The sequence below is a fragment of the Arachis hypogaea genome, chromosome 15 (genome assembly GCF_003086295.3).
Source record: "Arachis hypogaea cultivar Tifrunner chromosome 15, arahy.Tifrunner.gnm2.J5K5, whole genome shotgun sequence".
NCBI classification, from domain to species: Eukaryota; Viridiplantae; Streptophyta; class Magnoliopsida; order Fabales; family Fabaceae; genus Arachis; species Arachis hypogaea.
In genome coordinates, this window is record NC_092050.1 from 151582024 (window position 1) to 151604912 (window position 22889).

A 22889-nucleotide genomic window follows, 5' to 3' on the forward strand; every position below is an offset into this window, starting at 1 on the left:
TCTAGTTATATGTTTTTATGGGAACTAATTTCATCTCTTGGTCATGTAGAAAAAAGCTACTATAAGCAGATTGTCTGCTGAAGCAGAATTTCGTAGCTTGGCAGCGTGTGAGCTTGAAACTGTATGGATCCAGAACTTACTTTAAGAAATAAACATGAAGCTTCGAACTGCTCCAATAATTTTCTGCGATAACATAAGTATTGTTTTACTAATAGCTAATCCAGTACTCCATAATAAGACCAAACATTTTTAACTAGACATTCAAATTGTTAGAGAAAGGGTTAATAAAAAACTGATGCATGTTGTTCACATACTTGGAACTGAGTAGAGCTAGCAGGAATATTACCAAAACTAGTTACTGTAGCTACCTTTGAGAAGTAGAAGACCAAACTCAGAGTGGTTCCAAAACCACTCTTGAATTTGAAGCTAAGAGAGGTGTAAAGGATGCAGGTTAATGAAATGCTAAGTTTTAGTTAACTAATTCAGTTGTAAAAGATGTATCTGAATTCAGTTATGCAGACCAACCTAACGTACCTTCTATACCGTTATAAATATGTGTATATCAGTATTATTGAGTTAAGCTAATAACACATAAATTCAGTGTTTACAATTCTTTTTTCTATTAAATTCTATTAGAGATATAATTATTAATGTTACTTTTTGGAACACTCTACTATACAGATTGAAGTGGTACAGAGGGAAAATAAATTTTATTTATAGTTATTTTTTATTATTTTATTGTTATTCAAAGTGTGGGTCCTACCTTTTTCAATCCCTCTTTCATCCCATAAAAAAAAATCTGTAAACTTACATCTTTATCGTATAATTCACCTATTTTTTTCTATTAATTTAAATTTTTAGAATGAATAATTTTATGATATGTTATTAAAGCTCTATATTTAAAAGATTAAGAGTTTCAATGAACCCTAAAAATTAAAAAAATAACATAAAATAAATAAAAAAAAGCTTATGCAAAAATTAAAAAGAAAAAATAAAAAAAGACTCTTATTTAAAAAGAAGTATTAGACATTAATGTTACCTTTTTCTATTAAAGATAACTTCCTTTCAACTATTGTAACCACCATAAGCATAGACATAATAGAATGTTTGATATATATATATATATATATATATATAGCATTATTACGTACAGACAAGATGTTTTACTGTTTAGGGTTTAATTCGATATTTTAATAACTTTGATCATCTATCTATAGCTAGCACATAAATAAATATATATAAGAAGAAAAGCATGGAGGAGTAGTGGTTGAGTTGGTGGATTTGGATCATCATGCATGCAACCCTCTACGCCGATACTCTCCAAGAGCCCATATAGGGTATATGTTACGATATGATCCATAGTTTATGACACAGTTTCTGAAAACCACTCCTGTTGCTTCCTGGAAAATTGGATTAGAAATGATCAAAAGTTGTGTGTATATATATATATATATATATATATTGATTATAGAACCACTTTTACTAAGTGCTTAGATATAATTTATATGGAAGAATTACCGGCTGTGGGAAATCTCCATCTTCCATTTGCGAGTTGATTATTAACTTTATTCCTTTGTGTATGGGTGTAGCATCTATCTCACCCTTTTTAAGTTTTAACAACAAAACTCCAATGATTAGCACAATTTACATTCATTACATATAAAAACTTCCTTCAGAAAAATAAAAAGATCTTCATTCTCTTCATATCAACGGTTATCTCATGTTGAGGTTAGTTATAAATAGTCTTTTTTTTCCCTTTAATATATCATTATTTTAAAAATTTATTGCCAAATTGTCACTCTTTTTAAAATTATTTATTCAGGTGTCACTATTTTTACTACGATGGCATTTTATAAGAAATAAGTTATAATCCTTTATGATATATTTTATTATTATTGAATGAAATAAATTTGATTTATCATAAATAACTTTAACTCTTAATTAAGTTTAAGTTTTATTTACTAACTAATTAATTATGATATAATTTTTTTTTGCAAATTATAAAAATCACTAGAAGTCCCATTTTATAGTTTTTCAAAGCATACATCTATTAATTAATCAATTCTAATAAAAAAATATAAAAAAAACAAAGAAAAAGAAAATCCAAGAGACACTAAAAATTTAGAAATTCTCGAAACACTCTCTCTGCTGTTATAATAATTTTCTCTTATTTGCTTTTTTTTTTCAAAAATTTCCTTGGTTCTTGATACGTCACCATTATCCTCGGCCGCTCGAAAAGCTCGGCACGTGAATAGATAAGATCGGCCTCACTCATTTGAAAATAGGAAACGTGCTCAACAAACCTAATCACTAAAATAGAATATGATAACCAACTTACAAACTCGGACTTATCTACAGTAAACGGGTAAAACAACTTCTATAAAGCCGAATTAATATTCTCAGCTAAATATCAGGTTCCATTCTCAGTCTTTATATTTACTTAATTACTCTCACTCGAGATTATCACTAACTTGAGTGTTGGAGTATCTTTTACAGGTATTCCCGCCGCAGTGTTTGACCTTGACCAACGTATAGCTCTTCCACTCTACCTGCAACCTGCTCGGAATCGCTAAGCTCGGTCACTCTAGTACTCGGACGAATCACTGGCGCCCACCGTGGGGCCGGAATACATCTAACCCCACTTTTCCCTTTGTTTAGTCTTTTACTCTGTTTTGCAGGATTTCCGATCCTCGAACATGGCTGACAAGGAAAATTCACAACCCACACAGGCAGAGCTTCTAGCTCAAATCGCCGAACTTCAGGCGGAGGTGCGGAGGATAGCTGAGCTGTCCGCTTAGAACAATGAAAAACACGAAGGAGAAAGCTCCAAAAGCTCGGCTCAGGGCAACACAGATTCCCTGAACATCATTCCACCTAAAGAGAAGCTCACCCTTGAAAATCCCTTTTCTGAAGAGATCACTAAGTTCCAGATGCCAAAAAATTTTGTGCTACCCACGGCACTGGAACCATATAAGGGGTTCGGTGACCCCCGAGCTCACGTTAAGAAATTTCAGTCCATGATGTTCTTTAACGACGCTAATAACGAACCAGTGCTTTGCCGAGCTTTTCCTACTTATCTTGATGATGCTGCATTACTGTGATTTTCTAAATTGTCTGCAGGTTCCATTTCCTCTTTTGAGGAGCTGGCGAGATCTTTTATTGATTACTTTGCTGCATCGAGAATATATGTCAGTGGATCAGACTACCTGGGAACAATCAAGCAAGGCCAGCACGAGAGCTTAAAGGACTACATGACCAGGTTTGCTGAGGCTACTATGGAGATCCAAGACTTGGATCCGGCTGTCCACTTGCATGCCCTCAAAGCTGGCCTCAGACCTGGAAAATTCCGGGAAACTATCGCGATAACAAAACCAAAAATACTAGAAGAGTTCCGAGAAAGGGCCGCAGGTCAAATGGAGATTGAGGAACTCCGCGAGGCCCAAAAGTCGGACAAACAGCCACATCGAAGAGATGAGGAAAAAGCTCTCAGATCGCCAGGCAACAGGGATACAAAGAAACCTTTCAAGTTCACACCAAAATACAATACGTACACCAGATTCAACACCAAAAGAGAGAACATCATCAAAGAGATTCTGAATGCCAAAATCGTGAAGTCACCAGCTCGAGCAGGGAACTACCATGACCAAAGATTCGTGGATAGAAGCAAGCATTGCGCCTTCCACCAGAAGTTCGGCCATACCACGGACGACTGCATCGTTGCAAAAGACCTGCTCAAAAGACTGGCACGCCAAGGGCTCTTAGACAAATATGTCAAAGGTCGAAAAGCCAGAGGAGCAAACTTGGACAGGGACGAGCACAAACAAGCAGCGACAGATAAGAACAAAAAGGAACAAACAACTCCTGATCCGCCAAGAGGAATCATCAGCCACATATCAGCGGGATACGCTGGCGGAGGTGAAACAAACTCGGCCAGAAAATGAAGCTATAGGGCAATGCTGGCAATCGAGGGAACACTGCAGCCGAAGAAGGAGAAGGACCCAAATGTCATAATATCCTTCAATCAATCAGACTTCAGATCGGCAAGCCCTAACCTCGACGACCCAGTGGTGATCTCCATCCAGGTTGGAGAGCTGTTGGTAAGAAAAACACTGCTGGACCCAGGTAGTAGTGCTGATGTTTTGTTTTATTCTACCTTTAAAAAAATGAAGTTATCAGAAAAACTAATACAGCCCTCATCGGGAGAATTAATTGGGTTCTCCGGAGAGAGGGTCCCCATCATGGGACACATATGGCTAACGAACACAATGGGAGAGATCCCTATGTCGAAGTCCATTGATATTCAGTACCTAATAGTAGATTGTTATAGCCCTTATAATATTATAATTGGGAGACCCGCCTTGAATATATTCAAAGTGGTAGTGTCCACATTACACCTGTGTGTTAAGTTTCCAGTGCAGAAAAACAGAATAGCAACAGTCTACGCCGATCACCAAGAAGCTCGGCAGTGCTACAATGCTAGTCTAAAGCAAATCCAAACGAAACAGATAGCTCGGCCCCAAGTCCAAGCGATACGCAATTCTACCGAAGCCACAATGTTAGCCGATCTCGACCCTAGAGAAGACCTCGGCGAGCGACCCCAACCAATGGACAACCTGCACCGAGTAACATTAACAGCAGATGAAAAGCAGTATACTTACATCGGAAAAGCACTGGAGGGGGATGAGCGAACAGAACTCATACACATACTGCGCCAGAATGCCGATCTGTTCGCATGGACACCGAACGATATGCCTGGAATAAGTCTAGAGGTTATCTGCCACAAACTAACAATTGATAAGACAGTCCGACCAGTGGCACAAAAGAAACGAAACCTCGGAGAGGAGAGAAAGCAAGCAGCACTTGAAGAAACCAAGAAACTCTTCAATACAGGTTTCATCAGAGAAATTCGCTTCACCACATGGCTATCAAATGTCGTAATGGTAAGGAAAAACTCAGGTAAATGGCGCATGTGCGTCGACTTTACAAATTTAAACAAAGCTTGCCCTAAAGATGCATATCCATTACCTTGCATTGATAAGTTAGTTGATAGTGCTTCTGGTTTCAAAACCTTGAGTTTTATGGATGCATACTCTGGTTATAACCAGATTTTGATGCACCCAGAGGACCAAAGCAAAACAGCTTTTATAACAGAACATGAAAATTTTTGTTACAATGTAATGCCTTTTGGCTTAAAGAATGCAGGTGCGACATATCAAAGATTAATGGACAAAGTATTCCAACAGCAGATAGGTCAGAATATAGAAGTCTATGTAGATGATATGGTAGCAAAAACGCCTGCACAAGGGTCACACTGTGATGACTTGGTAGAAGTTTTCAACCAACTCCGAGCATATAACATGAGGCTCAACCCGGACAAATGTGCTTTCGGAGTCTAAGGAGGGAAATTCCTCGGCTTCATGCTAACCCCACGAGGGATTGAAGCCAACCCAGAAAAGTGTCACGCAATACTAAATATGGCGAGCCCAAAGACAGTAAAGGAAGTCCAACAACTAGCAGGAAGAGTAGCTGCCTTGTCATGCTTCATCCCTGCAGTAGCAAACCGATCTTATCACTTTTTCCAAACATTCTCTAAAGGCAGAAAATTCACTTGGACAAAAGAATGCGAAAGTTCTTTCATGGAACTCAAAAGGGTCTTAACGTCACCCCCCATACTCCAGAGACCAGATATGGGTAAGCCTTTGCACTTATATTTATCAGTGTCTAACCATGCTATAAGCTCGGTCTTAGTAATCGAAACAGGAAAAAAGCAAAACCCAGTATACTTCATTAGCCGAGTATCACAACCAACAGAAACAAGATACCCCCAAAAGTAGAATAGTTGGCGTTGGCATTAATCACTACAGCAAGGAGACTACGACACTACTTTCAGAGTCACACAATAATAGTACGAACTGACCAACCATTGAGGCAGATATTAACCAGACCAGAGCTCGCCGGACGATTAACAAAATGGTCTGTCGAGCTCTCTTAGTTCGACATTCATTACGAATCAAGAAAAACTCTGAAATCGCAAATACTTGCCGACTTTGTATCAGAAATGACCAACGAAGCACAACATACAAAGGTCAACTGGAGTATGCACGTTGATGGAGCATCAAACAAGGAAGGCAGCGGGGTAGGAATAATGTTAAAAGAGGGAGACACAGTGATAGCCGAGCAATCACTACAATTCCGCTTCAACGCAAGTAACAATTAGGCGGAATATGAAGCCCTGCTAGCAGGACTAAAACTCGCCCAACAACTAGGGAAATCTTGGATAACAGTTTACTGCGACTTTTCACTAATAGTGCACCAAGTAAAGGGCGAGTACCAGGTAAAAGATCCTTTGTTAGAGAAATATTGGCTCGTAACAAAGGATCTCATCTCAAAGTTCAGCAATTTTGATATTATTCATGTAAACCGAGAACAAAACACTAGGGCCGACGTGTTTTCCAAGTTAGCCACAACAAGGCAAACAGAAAACACATCGGCACTGTGCCAACTAACACTTGACAAGCCGAGTTTCGAGCAAAAAACAGTTCTAAACATCATGCAGGTACGAGATTGGAGAACACCTTTTCTCAATTACATCAAAACATGTGCAATACCAGAAGAGGAGCCGAACTTACCGCTTTTCCGAAGAAGAGCAAGCTTCTACACAGTAGTCGAAAATACACTGTACAGACGAGGATATTCCCAACCACTCCTCAAATGCATCAGCAAAGATGAAGCCGAAGGCGTTATGGCAGAAACACACGAAGAGGTCTGTGGAAACCACATCGGCGGCCGAGCACTGGCAGCAAAAATATTGCGAACAGGATACTATTGACCGAAGATAAAAAGGGACTGTATTTCAAAAGTCAGGGCTTGTGATAATTGTCAAAAGCACGCCACCCTCTCATAGACCCCAGCTGAAGAGCTCCACACCATAGATGTAAGCTGGCCTTTCGATAGGTGGGGATTGGATATCCTCAGACTTTTTCCGAAAGCGCCAGGCCAGGTAAAGTTCCTCTTAGTAGCAATAGACTATTTCTCTAAGTGGATAGAAGCACAACCACTAGCACATATAACGGCAGAAAAAGTGAGATCTTTTCTATGAAAAAAACATTATATGTAGATATGGTATCCCAAGAGAGATAATCTCGGACAACGGGAGACAATTTATGGACCATAAACTCGCTGCTTTTTTAACAAATTTTAACATTAAACACCATTTCAGCTCAGTCGAGCACCCGCAAACCAACGGACAAGTCGAATTAGCTAACAGAATTATCTTACATGGCTTAAACAAAAAGCTCGGTGAGGCCAAAGGGGAGTGGGCCGACCTCATTCCAGAAATCCTATGGAGCTATAATACCAGCATCTAATCTGCTACAGGAGAAACTCCTTTCGAGCTAGTGTACGGGGCAGAAGCACTAATACCAGTAGAGGTCAGCGTCCCAACATTAAGGGCCGAGCTTTACGATCAATCGAGCAACTTGCAAGCTCGGACAGCCGAGCTGGACCTTGTGGAAGAAGAAAGAGACATTTCAGCCATAAAGCAACGAGTCAGGAAACAGTTCATAGAGAAAAGACACAACAAAAGAGTAGTTCACAGGTCCTTCAACAAAGGAGACCTTGTGCTCAGACGAACAAAAGAAGCTCGAAAACCTCCAGCACATGGCAAGCTAGCAGCAAATTGGGAGGGACCATTCCGAGTACAACAAAACCTCAGAAAGGGGGCGTACAAATTGGAAACTCTTAGAGGGGACCAACTCCCAGGAACATGGAACGTCTCCTCACTAAGAGAATATCAATCATGATACATATTGTAAACCCGTGGATGATGGTACTCTTTTTCCCCTTCGAAGGTTTTTTTTTTCCCAAAAAGCATGGGTTTTACTCGAAGAGGGTTTTAACGAGGCCGGACGCCACAAATGATTGTACAAACGCCATTACTATTGCAAATAAACAGTTCATGCTATCATAATCCTAATAATGGACATACCTTATAGCAAAAGAGTGTTAATCAAAACAATCCGAGCTTCATACTCGGTAATATCCAGAAACATAAGCCGAGCTTCATACTCAGAAAAAATCCAAACAACAAAAGCAAATCAAGTTTTTACAACGAATCGTAAGGGCTTACTCCGCCTTATCACCTATACTAGAGCTACCGCTCTCCTTATTGATAACCTCATTGGCCGTTGACGACCATTTTCATTACGAAAACACCATTGCTATTGCAAAACAAAACCTTACTGTTATCATAACTTTGCCAAACGTCATATCTTATAAAAGGCTAAACAGTCACAATAAAACCGAGCTCTATACTCGGAAACCAAAAAATCACAACCGAGAATAATACTCGGAATTATCCAAAACGCAAAACAAACAAGTTAAATACAAGTTCTAAGGCCAAAGCGCTATATATAAAGCTTACAAAATAAAGCATAAATAAAAAAGGCCTACTCTGCCTTATCATCAATACTGGACTCCTCACTATCACCTCCAGCAGCAGCCTCGTCATCCATAAGCTAACCATTCACGACCACCTTCATAACATCAAGTCTCGAAGCATCGGCTTCCGGGTAAAGCACCTTAACCTAAGAAACGGCACGCTCAAAACCTTGAGCAAAAGCCTTGTAAATTCCACTCTCTAACTCTTTAATCCGAGCAGAAAGTTGATCATTTTCGGACCCCATATTCTTCAATCATTCAGAAGACGCCTGATGCAGCCGCCTCTCCTCAGCCAATTCCAACTCTTTCTTCTCTACGGAAGAAGATAGCTCAGCAATTTTCCCCTCCCTTTCCTGGATGATTCCAGACAGCTCCTCAACACGGGAAGCCTCCTTCTCCTCCCGGCCCAAAGCGAGCTCTTGTGCCCTACCAATGGCCACAATACGAGCACCAATCACCTACAAAAAGAAAACAAGTAATGACAACATCACAAAAACACCATGCACAACACTACAACAGTTAGTTATACCTGAAGAAACCGGCTAACACCAGCTCGGCCCACTTCATCAATCATCTTTATGTCATCCGAAAAATAGCAAAGCTCGTCAGCCATAGTACTAAAAGGGTAAAGCTTTGCCCACAGAGATCTAGCATACTCATTCTCATCATATCCATGAAGCCTTTTATGCGATTCATACGCAGACTCAACCATTTGCAGTATCATTGAAGACTCTCCTTTACCGTCCAACACCTCGGTGAGACCACCTTTCGCATGTCCTCTCTTCCGTTTAGACTTCTGCACGGGGCCATATTGAACCATCGCAGCAGCAGGACCCTTCCCCACAATGGAAGAAACTTCCTTCTCACTTTTCTTGCGTTGGTTGAAGTAAGACTTCAAACCCGCAGTGGTAATAGCAGGAGCTTTCTCGGCTGCAAATCAATAACAATCAAATCAGGAGGGACATGTCAAAATAAAATAAGGGAAAACAAACATAATAAAACAAATTACCTAAGTGTTCATACACAGCCTGCCTATCAGTATCCCATTTCAACATTTCAGCAACCGACAACAAACCTTTTGGACCCAAAGACTTAAACAAGAAATCCATCATGATATCATCATCAAGAAGCCTATCATCTACATCCAGTGCTTGATATGGCTCGGGATACCAAAATAAAGGGAACCTTTCGACTAAGTGCTCGTTTAAATAAAAGGGAAATTCCTTAGGAACACTTCTAACCTTTACAAACATGGATTTGAAATCTTTAAACGAAGATTTATATAAACCAAATATAGCCCGACGAGGATAGCTGCTAAGGTTCACCCACAAACCCCGACTCACCCCTTTCGCTTGAAATAAAGAGAAAAATAGCCTGAGGGACGGCGGCTGATCTAACAATTCCATTAATATCTCAAACGCCCGAACAAAACTCCAAGAATTAGGGTGAAGCTGCGTTGGGGCGCAATTTAACCAATACAAAATCCCACACTCAAACTCGATAAAGGGAAGCTTCACGCCTAGCTCAGTGAACAGACAACTATACATATAGAAGAAGGACTAATCATTTAATCGGTCACAGACCCGATCATCCCTCCTGCAAGGTAATAACTCTATCCTAATGTTACTACCATCTCTGACCCAAAAGTTCGACCCCAACAGCCTCACCGACTCCTCATCATCAAACTGAGACACACGCTCTTTTACCCTAGCATCAACCCAACCATATGGGTCACCCACATTACAGTTCTCCATCAGGGGCAACGAAAGAGAAAGCAAGAAAGCAAAGAAGAAAAGCAGGGAAGAATCAACACTGACCTTGCTTACTCATTTTCAGACAGGAAGAGAAACAAACTATTTTCCAAAACCCAGCAGTTTGAAAGAAAAGAGAAGTACAACAAAAGATAACCTCTATGAAACAAACGGTTACTAAACCCCTTGCATTTAATCCAGATTGTTAAAAAAGAGAAGCATTAACTCACTAAGGAATCCAACGGACAGGGGTGCCTCGAAAAACGGGGCACGTTTCACATCAATCATGTCATAATGGCGCGAAGAACGAAGCCACTACTACACACGAAAACGTTTTGCATTCTGCACAGAACCAAGCCGAGCTTGGGGGCTGTAAGGAACATACACGGCAACAATTCAACGGCCGAGGCTTGCGACATCTCTGATTCGAAAAGCTCGCCTTAGTCCTGTCCAAACTAAGGCAAGCTTGGGGGCTATGATACGTCACCACTATCCTCGGCCGCCCGAAAAGCTCGGCACGTGAACAGATAAGATCGGCCTCACTCATTTGAAAATAAAAAACGTGCTCAACAAACCTAATCACCAAAATAGAATATGATAACCAACCTACAAACTCGGACTTATCCACAGTAAACGGGTAAAACAACTTCTATAAAGCCGAACTAATATTCTCGACTAAAGATCATGTTCTATTCTCAGTCTTTATATTTACTTAATTACTCTCACTCGAGATTATCACTAACTTGAGCGTCGGAATATCTTTTGCAGGTATTTCTGCCGCGGTGTTTGACCTTGACCGACGTATAGCTCTTCCACTCTACCTGCAATATCGGAATTGCTAAGCTCGGTCACTCCAGTACTCGGACGAATCAGTTCCTATTGGAGAACCTCTATAATTTTAGCTATCCTTCACACACACACACACCCCCCCCTCTCTGTGTTGCAGAAATTTTTGATAATTTCATGTGTATGAAGAAAAGCAATAAAATCTAACGTGGTTGGCACTCAATATGGAGTTTTCATTTATATCAAGCCTATTGTATAACAACATTTTTTTTTACTGAATCACCAAATTAAATTCAAATCATCATTATATAACACTACTATTTATTTGATCTTTTCCTAATTCAATATGCATAATTTCTCTTTTATTATTGCGATAATATAAAGTTTTACCAAGTTATGATCTATGTATTGATTTCTATTTGGTTATGTGTTATACCATGTATTCTTCAATTGTTCAATTCTGTAACTATTTGTTATATTATATTCCCTTCCCTTTCTTCCTTGTTTTTTTTATGGTACCCTTTAATGTTCTAAAAAATTGATCAAATATTCGAAAAATTAGAAACCAACAGACTTGTCTTACTAAAAGGAAAACATAATTTTCTTAAATATAGATATTCAAAAGGTAATATCAAGCTTATGACATGAAGTAACTTCCTTTAGCAACTGGGTCATAGGTTAATAAAACTTAGATTAAATTAAAAGTTAAAATTAATTATGATAAATTAACTTATTTTATTTAATAATAATAAGATATATCACAAGAGATAATTTATTCTTTATTTTAGAGAAGATTGAATAGAATTCACTTTTTATATATATTGTATTCTTTAATTTTTTTTTTTTTTTTGAGAACAATGATGTGAAAATTGTAGAAGATTTTAGGATAGATATAGTAGTTATTTCTAATTTAACAAGGCTTTTTTTACAAATTTCCAATAATTTGTAGGAACTTATTAACTAATTGTGACGCGTATCTTTGAAAAACCAATCTGTTAAATGTTAATAGTAGCGGCCTTTATTTTAAGAAAAAATCTAGGAACACAATATAAGCTAATTCAAGCTAATTCTTTATATTTTTAGTTTTAAAATTTGAAAAATTAAGATAGTAAAAATTATTTTTTTATAATAAATCTTTTATTTTTCAATTAATTGACTCTAATCGGCTACTTTTCTAATTAATTTCCTAGCACAACCGTTATTTTAATTATATATCATCATATAAGAAAAATTAGATAATTTGAAAATGTTAACCTGTCCTGCTCCAATAAGAGACAACAAAGCCCATGAAGTTTGAATTAAGTTGGCGCGGCTGCCTTCTAGATTTGTATATACCTAAATGAAGGAAATTGAGCGTGTAAGGCAACACCAAAATAACAAAACCCCAACAACCCAAAAAAAGGAAATTAAACATGCATGTAATAATTTAATGATATTCTTTAGTTTCTTAGTATTGTCCAAAATTAAGAGCAAAATGAAATTTATTAAGGCATGACCTTGGTTTGGCATGACAAGTAACTTTCACCCCAACCGCCATTAGGAAGTTGTTTAGACAACAAAAATTGACATGCTTTGCGCAATGCAGGACAGTTATGGTAGTTCTTTCCAACGGCTTTTAGTGCCTCTACACCAAACCATGTGCCATATGTATAACAAACTCCCCAACAACCATACCTGTATAATAAATGTTCTCATCAACTATGTTAAAGTACGATTGCACTTAATAAACAATTTAAATTAAAAAGTAATAAAAACAAGACATTTCATTAGTTTCTAATAAATTAATCCCATCTTTAAAAATAGGATAGCATAAGGAGTAAATTTTTGGAAGGGAAAAAGCAAAAATAAATAAATACCATGAGCCATCTGAGTTTTGTGAGTTTTCAATGAAATGGATTGCCTTGGAAATAGAGTGATCTATTTCTTGTCTTCTATGCATTGGGTATTGCTCTCTAAATATAAGCAAGCCCTGCAGTGCCGATGATGTGCACTCTACGTAACTATTTCACAACATGCAACTCAAATTATTAGCTGAATTAATGAACTAATTCCATAATATAAAAGATCTTATATAATGTCATGAAATTATTTCTGCTAAAAGTTTAATTAATTCACTAGAGCAAACTCGATAGATTGTGGCAAAAATGTACTAGTGGTTTTTGATACTGTCGCTAAATAGGAAGATTTCGGCTGTTTGGGGGGAATTTTTTGGTTGTGCAGCAAAATCTCAAGATTTAGCGGCGGTTTTTACCCAACAGTTGCAAAACTATATATTTACAAATGAAGCAAAAATATATATGACTATATATCTAATCCGTTTTCTTATACAATGATCTCTTTTTAAGTGTTGAAACATGAACTGTGTGTGGGCTTGAAACAGTTGCAAAACTATATAGGTGAATGCTATGGTGCCTAAAAAATGGTGCCTATTTACTAAAAAAGGTTAAAAATTAATATTTAATTTAAAAGATATAAAAATAAATTATTTTTAAAAATTCAAAACTTACTACAAAAGATAAGTTAGGCAAAAGTTAGACAACAATTGATAGGCACTATAGAATTGGCCAACTATATATTTACAAATGAAGCAAAAATATATATGATTATATATCTAATCCGTTTTCTTATACAATGATCTCTTTTTAAGTGTTGAAACATGAACTGTGTGTGGGCTTGAAACATGATGAACTCTGGTCTGTGTGTATGTCTGGGCTTGAAACTTGATGAACTGTGGTCTCTCTCTCTCTGTGTACTAGGCTTGATACATTTAAAAAGTATTGCTAAATTCAAGGCACACTTTTTTACAATTTGAAAATATACTATTTATTTCAAATTTTAAATTAAAAATATTATTAAATAATAAAAAAATATTACTTTAATTTTAACAACACTCTTTAAATATTGTTAAAATTATATAGACATTATAACTATCAAAGACTGCATATATATAAATGTCTTATAATTAAATATTTTCTTTTAAAGTAATAATGCAAAGATCGAATTATATAGATATTTTTAATCATAAAAATTCTGTTAATATATCCTGAAATTATTTATAATAAACTTTTAAATAATTAAATAAAAATATAAAAATAATTATATATTTGGCGAACTCAATTTGTAACATATATAATTTTAAGTAAATCTTACTCCATCTCAACCATAACGCCTTCAAAAGATTCTGTTGGATTGAATTTCTGCATGCATTAATTAAAAATGTGTGACTCAATCAAAACAAAGTCCATAATTAAATGCTTTCTAATTAAATGTTATTACCTCTAACCATTGATAGCCTCTTTTAGGCTCCCAAGCCGGGAAACCGCCATTACTACTCTGTAGTTGAAATCAGTGAACATGTGAGAATCACATTTAATTATTTTTCCATGTATAACTAGGGCTTTACTAATAAATACTTGGATAAAGTATTAAATTGGTCCCTTCAACTTAATCTTGTTTTGGTCCTAAGGTTTAAAGTGTCCTATTTAAATTCAAGAAAGTTTTATTTAGTTTTAATGTAGTCCTGCCGTAAAGTTAATATTAAATAATTAATATTATCGTTCCATTTTAATGTCCTTCCTTAAAGAAGAGGTACAAACTCGAGAAGCACATATCAACAGCGGATGTATCAACGCAAGCCATTTGCCTTAGTTTAAGCACATGGAGAACATCGTCGAAAACTCACTTTCCGCGAAAAAATTCATCAGTAGCAACGAAAACAAGACTATCGTCACCTCTACCGCAAGAAATTCTCCTCAACAACTGAAGAGTTTGGTTATATAAGTTTTTCATATTTAAAAACTGAATTTCTTTAATTATTTAATATTGATTTCATGGCATGACTACATTGAAGCTAAATGAAACTTTTTTTGAATTCAAATAGAACACTTTAAACCTTAAAGGTCAAAACAGAATTAGACCCAAACATAAATGACCAATTTAATATTTTATCATAAATACTCTTAAGAAACTTATTGAAATAAGTTTTAGCAAGACTCTTAAAACATTAGAGGATGTATATCTCAATGTATGGTTACAATGAAAAAATGACATGAAGGATATGTAGAATGCCATACTTGTATAGAGAGAATAACATTCACAGCATCGTATAGTCTTTGTGTTTCAACTTTTTCCCCAACAATTTCAATTGGCATTCTTGACATTAGAATCGATGCCTATGGAAAAATATAATTTAGTAGCAACCGTTATAGCTAGTTTTGCAAAAAAGAGAGAATAATTGAGTAGATATAGAGAATATAATAAATAATTACACCAAATTAAAGATAATTATATACCATCTGTTAATATAAGTTTCTCAAAAATAATATATATATTATAATCATCTTTTTTTTAATATTAATCCATTCTTAATTTTTATGTATGATTATAATTGAATTCTTGTTTTCGTATTTGAAAAACAAGGATAAACAATTAAACACCACCACCATATTTAATTAGCAGAATGGTGAATTTAACCTTTAACGCTTCTCCAGTGCTATCGGAAACTTGTAAAGCTTGATCATGTATTGAAAATGTCCACGCCCCTTTTGAAATATGTCTATGCATTGCCATGAAGTCGCCATATGGATTTTCAAGAACCTTTTTAATATGATATCACCATACAATTAAGTAAGTCTCTTACTTTCATTAGTTATTATAGCATCTATAAGGCATATATTAAACGGTAAGTAATATTTTAATTTGTTGTTACCTGAGAAGCCTTCAAGAAGTCATGGGCTCTTTTAAGTGTAGGTCCAAATTCTTCACTAAGATCACAAGCAAGTATTGCTTCCATACCAAAAACTACATCCCACATTTGACTACCAATACCCTGCATTAAAGTCAATTATATTGCTACAATCAATACCATTATGAAACATTTTTCAATAGGTGCATTTTAGTATACCTATAGTGCGATAATTATGGTGGATATAATATTTTAAAAAGTATTGTTAAAATTAAAATAACGTTCTCTTATTATTTAGCAACATTTTTTAAAAAATGTTAAAAAATGTTATCAAAATATATAAAAAAATAATTTTAATTTTAACAACACTTCCATAACTACCATATAATCACCATAAACATAACAATTTTAGAATCCACCTTCTTAATATTGCCTATGAAAAAGTGAATAATCTTTACAGTCATTATTTGTAAAGAAAATATTTGAAAATATTCTCGACGATCATCACTATTATTGGATTAAATTTGTAATATAGTGAAAATATGATACATTGAAAACTATAATTTATATCTAATTTAATGTAGGCAATTTATTCTAATTTATAAAGGATAATTTACCCCTAATTTATCCTATATATGGTGACTATATAACTTTAGCAGCAATTTGTATGGTTATGTGATTGCCACTCAAGCATAAAGTTGAGGATGAAATATTTTGTTGCCTTTGATTTTACTCTAAAATCTTGTTTTTTTATTTTTCAACTCTAGGTTGAAAATTTTGAATAACTAATTGAGACAAGATTGATCATCTTCTGTTAGTCACATGAACTTCAACAAAATAGACCAACTAACAATTTCGTTAGATAATTAATAGGAGTCTAATTAACAAGCATTTTTGAATTACATTTCATATTAATTTATTATTATTAATTAGTGATTATTTAAATTTTATTTTTTAAAAATACACAATTAATAATTATTAATTACAATTGTTTAAAATTAACTGATTAGGAGTTGTTTGCCTATACTTTTTCTTAGAACTATTATTAACTTTACTTGTTAGGATTAGGTTATTTGAAATTACATTTTTGAAAACGTGCTTAAAACTTGTTGCTTGAATTTATGATTTCATAGGATTATGATGACTATGTAAAACTTGCTACATATTTTTTGAAATGCAATGTTGGTATTTTTGTCAAATTCTATTTTTAAAAAAGAAATATTTGATATTATAGTATTTATATACATATAAACTATATTATTTATAATGAAAATAATTTATATCATAACTAAAAACTGAAAATTTTGATGCTAAAGAGAATGCGGTAGTTCAAAACCGCCACAAGCATTCAACATAATTTTTCACTGTCATTTTAGCGGTGTTTTAAAACTTGTCAATAAATATAGCAAAAAATTGTAACAGAAACAAGTAGTTTAGGCGATGATTTCAAATTGTTGCTAAACATAGAAAAAAAACCACCATAATAAGTGCTATAAGTTAACGACAACTTGATAATTCTAAAACCGTCACAAAAAAAGTAACAATGGTTTTACCAATGTGTCCTAAACTGTCGTTAAATTCACTGACAACTCTAAAATTAAATTGATGTAATTTTATAACCATCGCGAAAAATTTATAGATGATTAAAACTGTTGGTAAACAGTAAAAATAACCGTCGAAAAAATAGTGTTGTAGTGATATTTGATCTTTTAACTACTCTTGTATGGAATCATTCTACTAATAACAACTATTTAAAGTTAGGAAAAGTATAGGAAGACAATGAGAATATTAAACAATGTAAATGATGGATATGGTTTTACCAATGTGTCCTAAACTGTCGTTAAATTCACTGACAACTCTAAAATTAAATTGATGTAATTTTATAACCATCGCGAAAAATTTATAGATGATTAAAACTGTTGGTAAACAGTAAAAATAACCGTCGAAAAAATAGTGTTGTAGTGATATTTGATCTTTTAACTACTCTTGTATGGAATCATTCTACTAATAACAACTATTTAAAGTTAGGAAAAGTATAGGAAGACAATGAGAATATTAAACAATGTAAATGATGGATATGCCGGATGTTCAATTCAATAGGAATGCAGATGATTATGTTGATTCTTAATTGGATGGTTATTCCTTTTGATTCGGTTTACTCATGCACAGTTAACAATGGCTGAATATTCAATTCATGAGGTGTGCGGATGGTTATTCTAATGTTAGGGTTTAGAAGGTAATTTAGCGGTGGAGTATTTTTTTACTTTATTGGGTCATTTCTAGATCTCATTATTCATATTATTCATATTGTTCACAAAATTAAAGTCATTGTATACCTAACAAAACCCTTAAAGTTATACCAATTTACATGTTTACATAAAGTTGAAGTTTATTTTGAGTGTTACAGAAGACGAAAAAAAATACTAACCACAATTTTTAAACCATCTTCGGCAACCCAAAAGTAATCTGGAATCCGAGCTAAGTGAAATTTGTATGCCTCTGAATTGGGATCTTCAACCCAACATGCAAGCATAGACAACACCTTCCATTTCAATTAGGTATTCATTAATTAATTGTACTTATTATGGACATTGATACTATAAATACTACAGCAATTTAATAAGTGATAATTAATATATACTTTTGGTTATCATGTATACCTTCTCTACAACTCCAATACAAAGGTAGTTACTAATCTCATCCTCATATTGTATGTGCTTGATTGTAATTTGAAGTGCCTTCTCTCTAAGCATTGAAAAGGGCCACCGATTTAGCAAGGGCTCTCCAATGTGATAGAGAAATTCCCATAATACATCTTGTATTAAAGGATGTGGGTAATACAGATCCTCCTGAAATTATTTACATGCATGACATTGAATTTCACTGTTAGAGATATAAATATAATTATTCATGTATCTTCTCTTACTAGTTTAAATTTTTTGAAGAAGTAATTTTATGTTATAGTATCAAAATTTTTACAACAAAAAACTTTATTAGAATTTAATTCTTGTTGAACTCTAAAAAAAAATGCTAACATAAGACAAATAGAAAAAAGGGATAAGTACTGTTTTAGTCTCTAACGTTGAGGGTCAGAATCGAAACCGTCCCTAATGTAATTTTTGACTTAAAATCGTCTTTAATGTTGCATTTCATTTTAAAATCGTCATTTTTAATAAAAAATTTTAATTTATTCCTAAACTATCCCTACTTTAATAAAAAAATTATAAATTTTTTTTTAAAAAATAAAGAAAACGCGTTTTAGGGGGGAGGAAAAGGGTATACGAAGGAAAGGGGGAAGGGGGGAAGGGGAAGGGGAAGGAAGGGAGGGGGGACGGCGCCGGCGGCGAAGCTTGGAGCCACCGTCGCTGTCAAGAAGGAGAGGGAGAAGGGGAAGTGGAAGAAGCCAGAGAAGAAGTGGAAGAAAATGAAGGGGACGCGGGTTCGGGGTGGGGGGAAGGGGAAAGGACGCGGGGTGGGGGTGGGGGGAAGGGGAGAGGGGGAGGGGGAGGGGGACGGTGGCGACGGCGAAGTTTGGAGCCGCCGTCGCCGTCGTCGTGGCCGTCGCCGTTGGGGATCGCGAGGGAGAGAGGAGACGCGAGTCACTGCCGCCATCTCGCCGCCTCGCTGCCTCGCCACCTCGCCGCCTCTGCCTCGCAGCCTCATCTGCATCGCTTTCTGCTTTCTGTTTTCTTGCTTCTGCTTTCTTGTTTTCTGTTTCTGCTTCTTGGTTTGGTGTTGTTGCTGTTGTTTGGTGTTCTTGGTGGTGGTGGTGGTGGCGGTGGCGGTGGTGGTGTTGGTGGTGGTGGTGGTGATGGTGGTGGTGCTGTTGGTGTTAGTGTTGGTGGTGCTGGTTGTGGTGGTGCTGTTGGTGTTGGTGGTAGTAGTGGTGGATGAGGTAATTGTGCTGGTAGTAGTGAGGGTATTTTTGTCCAACAAAAATTAAAAGGACAATTTTAATACGAAAAAAACGTTAAGGATTATTCTAAATCAAAAATTACGTTGGGAACGGTTTCGATTCTGACCCTTAACGTTAGGGACCAAAACAATACTTATCCCTAAAAAAAAACTATACAAAAATTCATATACAAATTCAAAAGAGACTCTTAATATAAGGAACGCTTATTAGAGATATAAGTATAATCATTCACATACTTTCTCTTATTAGCTTAAATTTTTTTTTAAAAAAAATAAGTTTATGACACATATACATTTAAATTTAGAAAATATTTAATTTACGCATTTTCACTACTGTTTCATCAGGTCACACTAAATTTATCTAAAGGAATGTTTTTTATATAATAAATTTTATTTATTTTTAATATTTTACCATTAATTATGAAACATATAAAAAATTCAAATTAAATATTTTTATAATAAGTTAAAATATTTTATTTCACTTGATAAAATATTAAAAATAAATAAAATGCATTACTGTTATTATTAATTTATATACGTAATTATAACTATTATTGAATGAAGCACGTATGTTAGACTAGCAGACTAACGAATAGATTATTTTAATAATTTTATAAAGAGAAAAGTGCCATTTTCTCTTAGAATTATATTATTAGGTAGCATAACAAAAACCAAAACAAATCAAATACGCCTTTAATTATGTAAAGATATGAAGATTCCATAAGAAAATAACAAGTTTGTACTTACCTTAGCAATAGTATTTCTGGCTTTATTCCATTTAATTTGATCATAAGGTTCGTTGTACATTTCTTCTCTAAGAGACTTGATTAAGCCAGTAATAGAACCTACAAATCTCTTCCCATATACATATGATATGGACATGTAAACCATCCGACAATAGGACAGGATTTTCCCTATTATAGCATATCATCAATTAATTGGATAATGGACATACAATAATTAGAGCAAAAATAACAAAAAAAAAAAAAAGAAATAAAATTTGGTTGAACAAAGAAATTGTTGATTAGGGAAAAAAATAATGACCTGGATGAAAAGGACTGAATTTGGGTAGAAGCCATAACTCTGGTGGAAATGGATTGCAACCTGACCACTCATAAACTCCAAGCACCTTCAACAAATTAAAATAATTAAGTACTATATATATATGTTATACATGTGTACTGAATTTCATATGCACTTGCCTGTATGGCACTATGGCTGAGATATAACAAAACTATTTTGAGCAAATATGTACTATATACCTTTCTTATCCCTAACATTTAAGGATGAAATAATCTAGTGCTAAAATCATTGACACCAGTTTAATCATAATACTAATTTTGACATCACTTATATTTTTCTGTCAAAACTAATTGTAATTTATTTGGTATCTTATTAACTAGCTGACATATTGACTATATATTGTGTTTGAATGTCCTTAGGAAGTTAATGGAGTTTTTGTACAATATGTATAATGGGCTATTTATTTGGTCCAATAAAAATAAATAATAAAAACCACTCTACAAATTACTCTAAATTTAAAAACTCTCATTTAGTTATTTCACATCAAATTTTAAATTTTAAATTTTCCAATTTTAAATTTCAAATTTTCAAAAAATTCAATTAATTATTTCAAAAAAATAACTATCTAAAAATTCTAATTTACCAAAATATTTCACTCCAATACCCTCTTTTTTTTTCAATCGGCGGCCACCCCCACCTTCATCAATAATCATCCCACTTCACCTTCGCTGTTTGGCTTGCCACACACCACTCACCTTTATAAAAAGTAACCATCCACTTAAAAGTAAAAATAATCATCCGTATATCTAATGAATTGAACATCCAACTTATTTTAATTATATATAACTAAACTCAATCCAGTCAAAATAATCATCTACATAAAAATAAAGTAACCATCCGCATATCTACTAAAATAACCATCCTAAATTAACAGCGTGCACAGGCGGCGAGGTTCCGACTGCATCTGAATGGCATTAGCGGAGAACGACGACGGTGCTGATGGGCGTTCGTGGTGCGCACATCGGTGTCAGCCGGAGCTATGGGCTACAACGGCTGGTGTCTGTGGCGGCACGACACCGATAAGAGAGGATGGAGAGGGAGAGGAAAACCGGTTGGAGGTGTTCGTAACTGTTTGTAATCCTTATTTGTTTTGTATTTGAAATTAGAAATAATTTTGTAATTAATTAATATAATAATCATTTAATGTTAATTTCAAAAATATTTCCATTGTACACATTGTACATTAATTACATTAGCTCCTCATACTTTTTCATTGTGTTTTTAGGGGATAAGTATTATTTTGGTTTCTAAGATTTGGGATCAAAATTAAAATCATTCTTAACTTTTTTTTTTAATTCAAAATGGTCTTTAACGTTGTATTTTGAATTAAAATCATTCTTTTAAAATTTTTCGGACAAAAATACCATTTTCTTTGTTCTAACTCCAATCTCATCATCTACCGTCACCACCCTCACGATCACCACTCTCCTTACTCTTACCAAATACCAGTATTCAAATTTAAGAACATAGTATTCAACAACAATAATACAATATTCAATTCAAGGACAACAACAAAATTATTTATTGCAACCTAATCTTTCAAATTCAACAACAATGCAACATTCGTGTTTTTTAAGAAAGAAAGAAAGAAAAAATTAGGACAGAGAGAGATAGAGTGATGGGGGAGAAGAAGAAAAAAAAGGAGAAGAAATAGAGGGTTGGGCAGTGGCGGTGAAGGAATCTACCGTCACTGTTGCTAGTTGGGTCACTGGGGGGGAGGGAGAGGGAGAGGGAGAGGGAGAGGGAGGGATGGAGGGAGGGAGGGAGGGAGGGAGGGAGAGAGAGAGAGAGAGATCACTGTTGAAATCGCCACTACCACCGCTATCATTACTACTGAAATCAAGTTGTTCCTGTTCTTCAAATCTGAAACCACCATCGCTATTACTTTACTCACTCTTTCTCGGTTTGCTGCATCAATGGTGACGACTTCACTCAATTCCACCAGCACACTTTTGGTTCGTAAGATTTAGTATCAAAATCAAAATCTTCCTTAACCTTTTCTAATTCAAAATGGTCCTCAAGATTGCATTTTGAATTAAAATCATCCTTATAAAAATTCTTGGACAAAACTACCGTTTTCTTTGTTCTAACTCCAATCTCATCATCTACTACTACCACCCTCATGACCACCATCACCCCCTTACTCCTACCAAATAAAAAACATTCAAATTCAAAAACATAGTATTCGACAACAAGAATACACCATTAAAATTTAAGAACAACAAAAAAAT

At 34.9% G+C, this 22889-nt stretch overlaps 1 protein-coding gene across 1 annotated transcript in view; it reads right to left on the reverse strand.

The window, feature by feature from the left end:
* Positions 1–1289: 1289 nt before the first annotated feature.
* The window catches only part of LOC112747248 (lupeol synthase-like), a 39491-nt gene continuing 17891 nt past the window's right edge, over positions 1290–22889 (reverse strand). Inside the window, exons 5-18 of the mRNA XM_025795210.2 lie at positions 20620–20704; positions 20323–20489; positions 18321–18509; positions 18089–18202; positions 15685–15804; positions 15450–15572; positions 15050–15148; positions 14253–14309; positions 14127–14173; positions 12833–12976; positions 12473–12650; positions 12231–12311; positions 1519–1602; positions 1290–1400 (exon numbers count right to left, since the gene is read on the reverse strand). Of these exons, the coding sequence (XP_025650995.1) occupies positions 1290–1400; positions 1519–1602; positions 12231–12311; positions 12473–12650; positions 12833–12976; positions 14127–14173; positions 14253–14309; positions 15050–15148; positions 15450–15572; positions 15685–15804; positions 18089–18202; positions 18321–18509; positions 20323–20489; positions 20620–20704 (1599 nt within the window). The remainder of the gene's footprint in view (positions 1401–1518; positions 1603–12230; positions 12312–12472; positions 12651–12832; positions 12977–14126; positions 14174–14252; positions 14310–15049; positions 15149–15449; positions 15573–15684; positions 15805–18088; positions 18203–18320; positions 18510–20322; positions 20490–20619; positions 20705–22889) is intronic.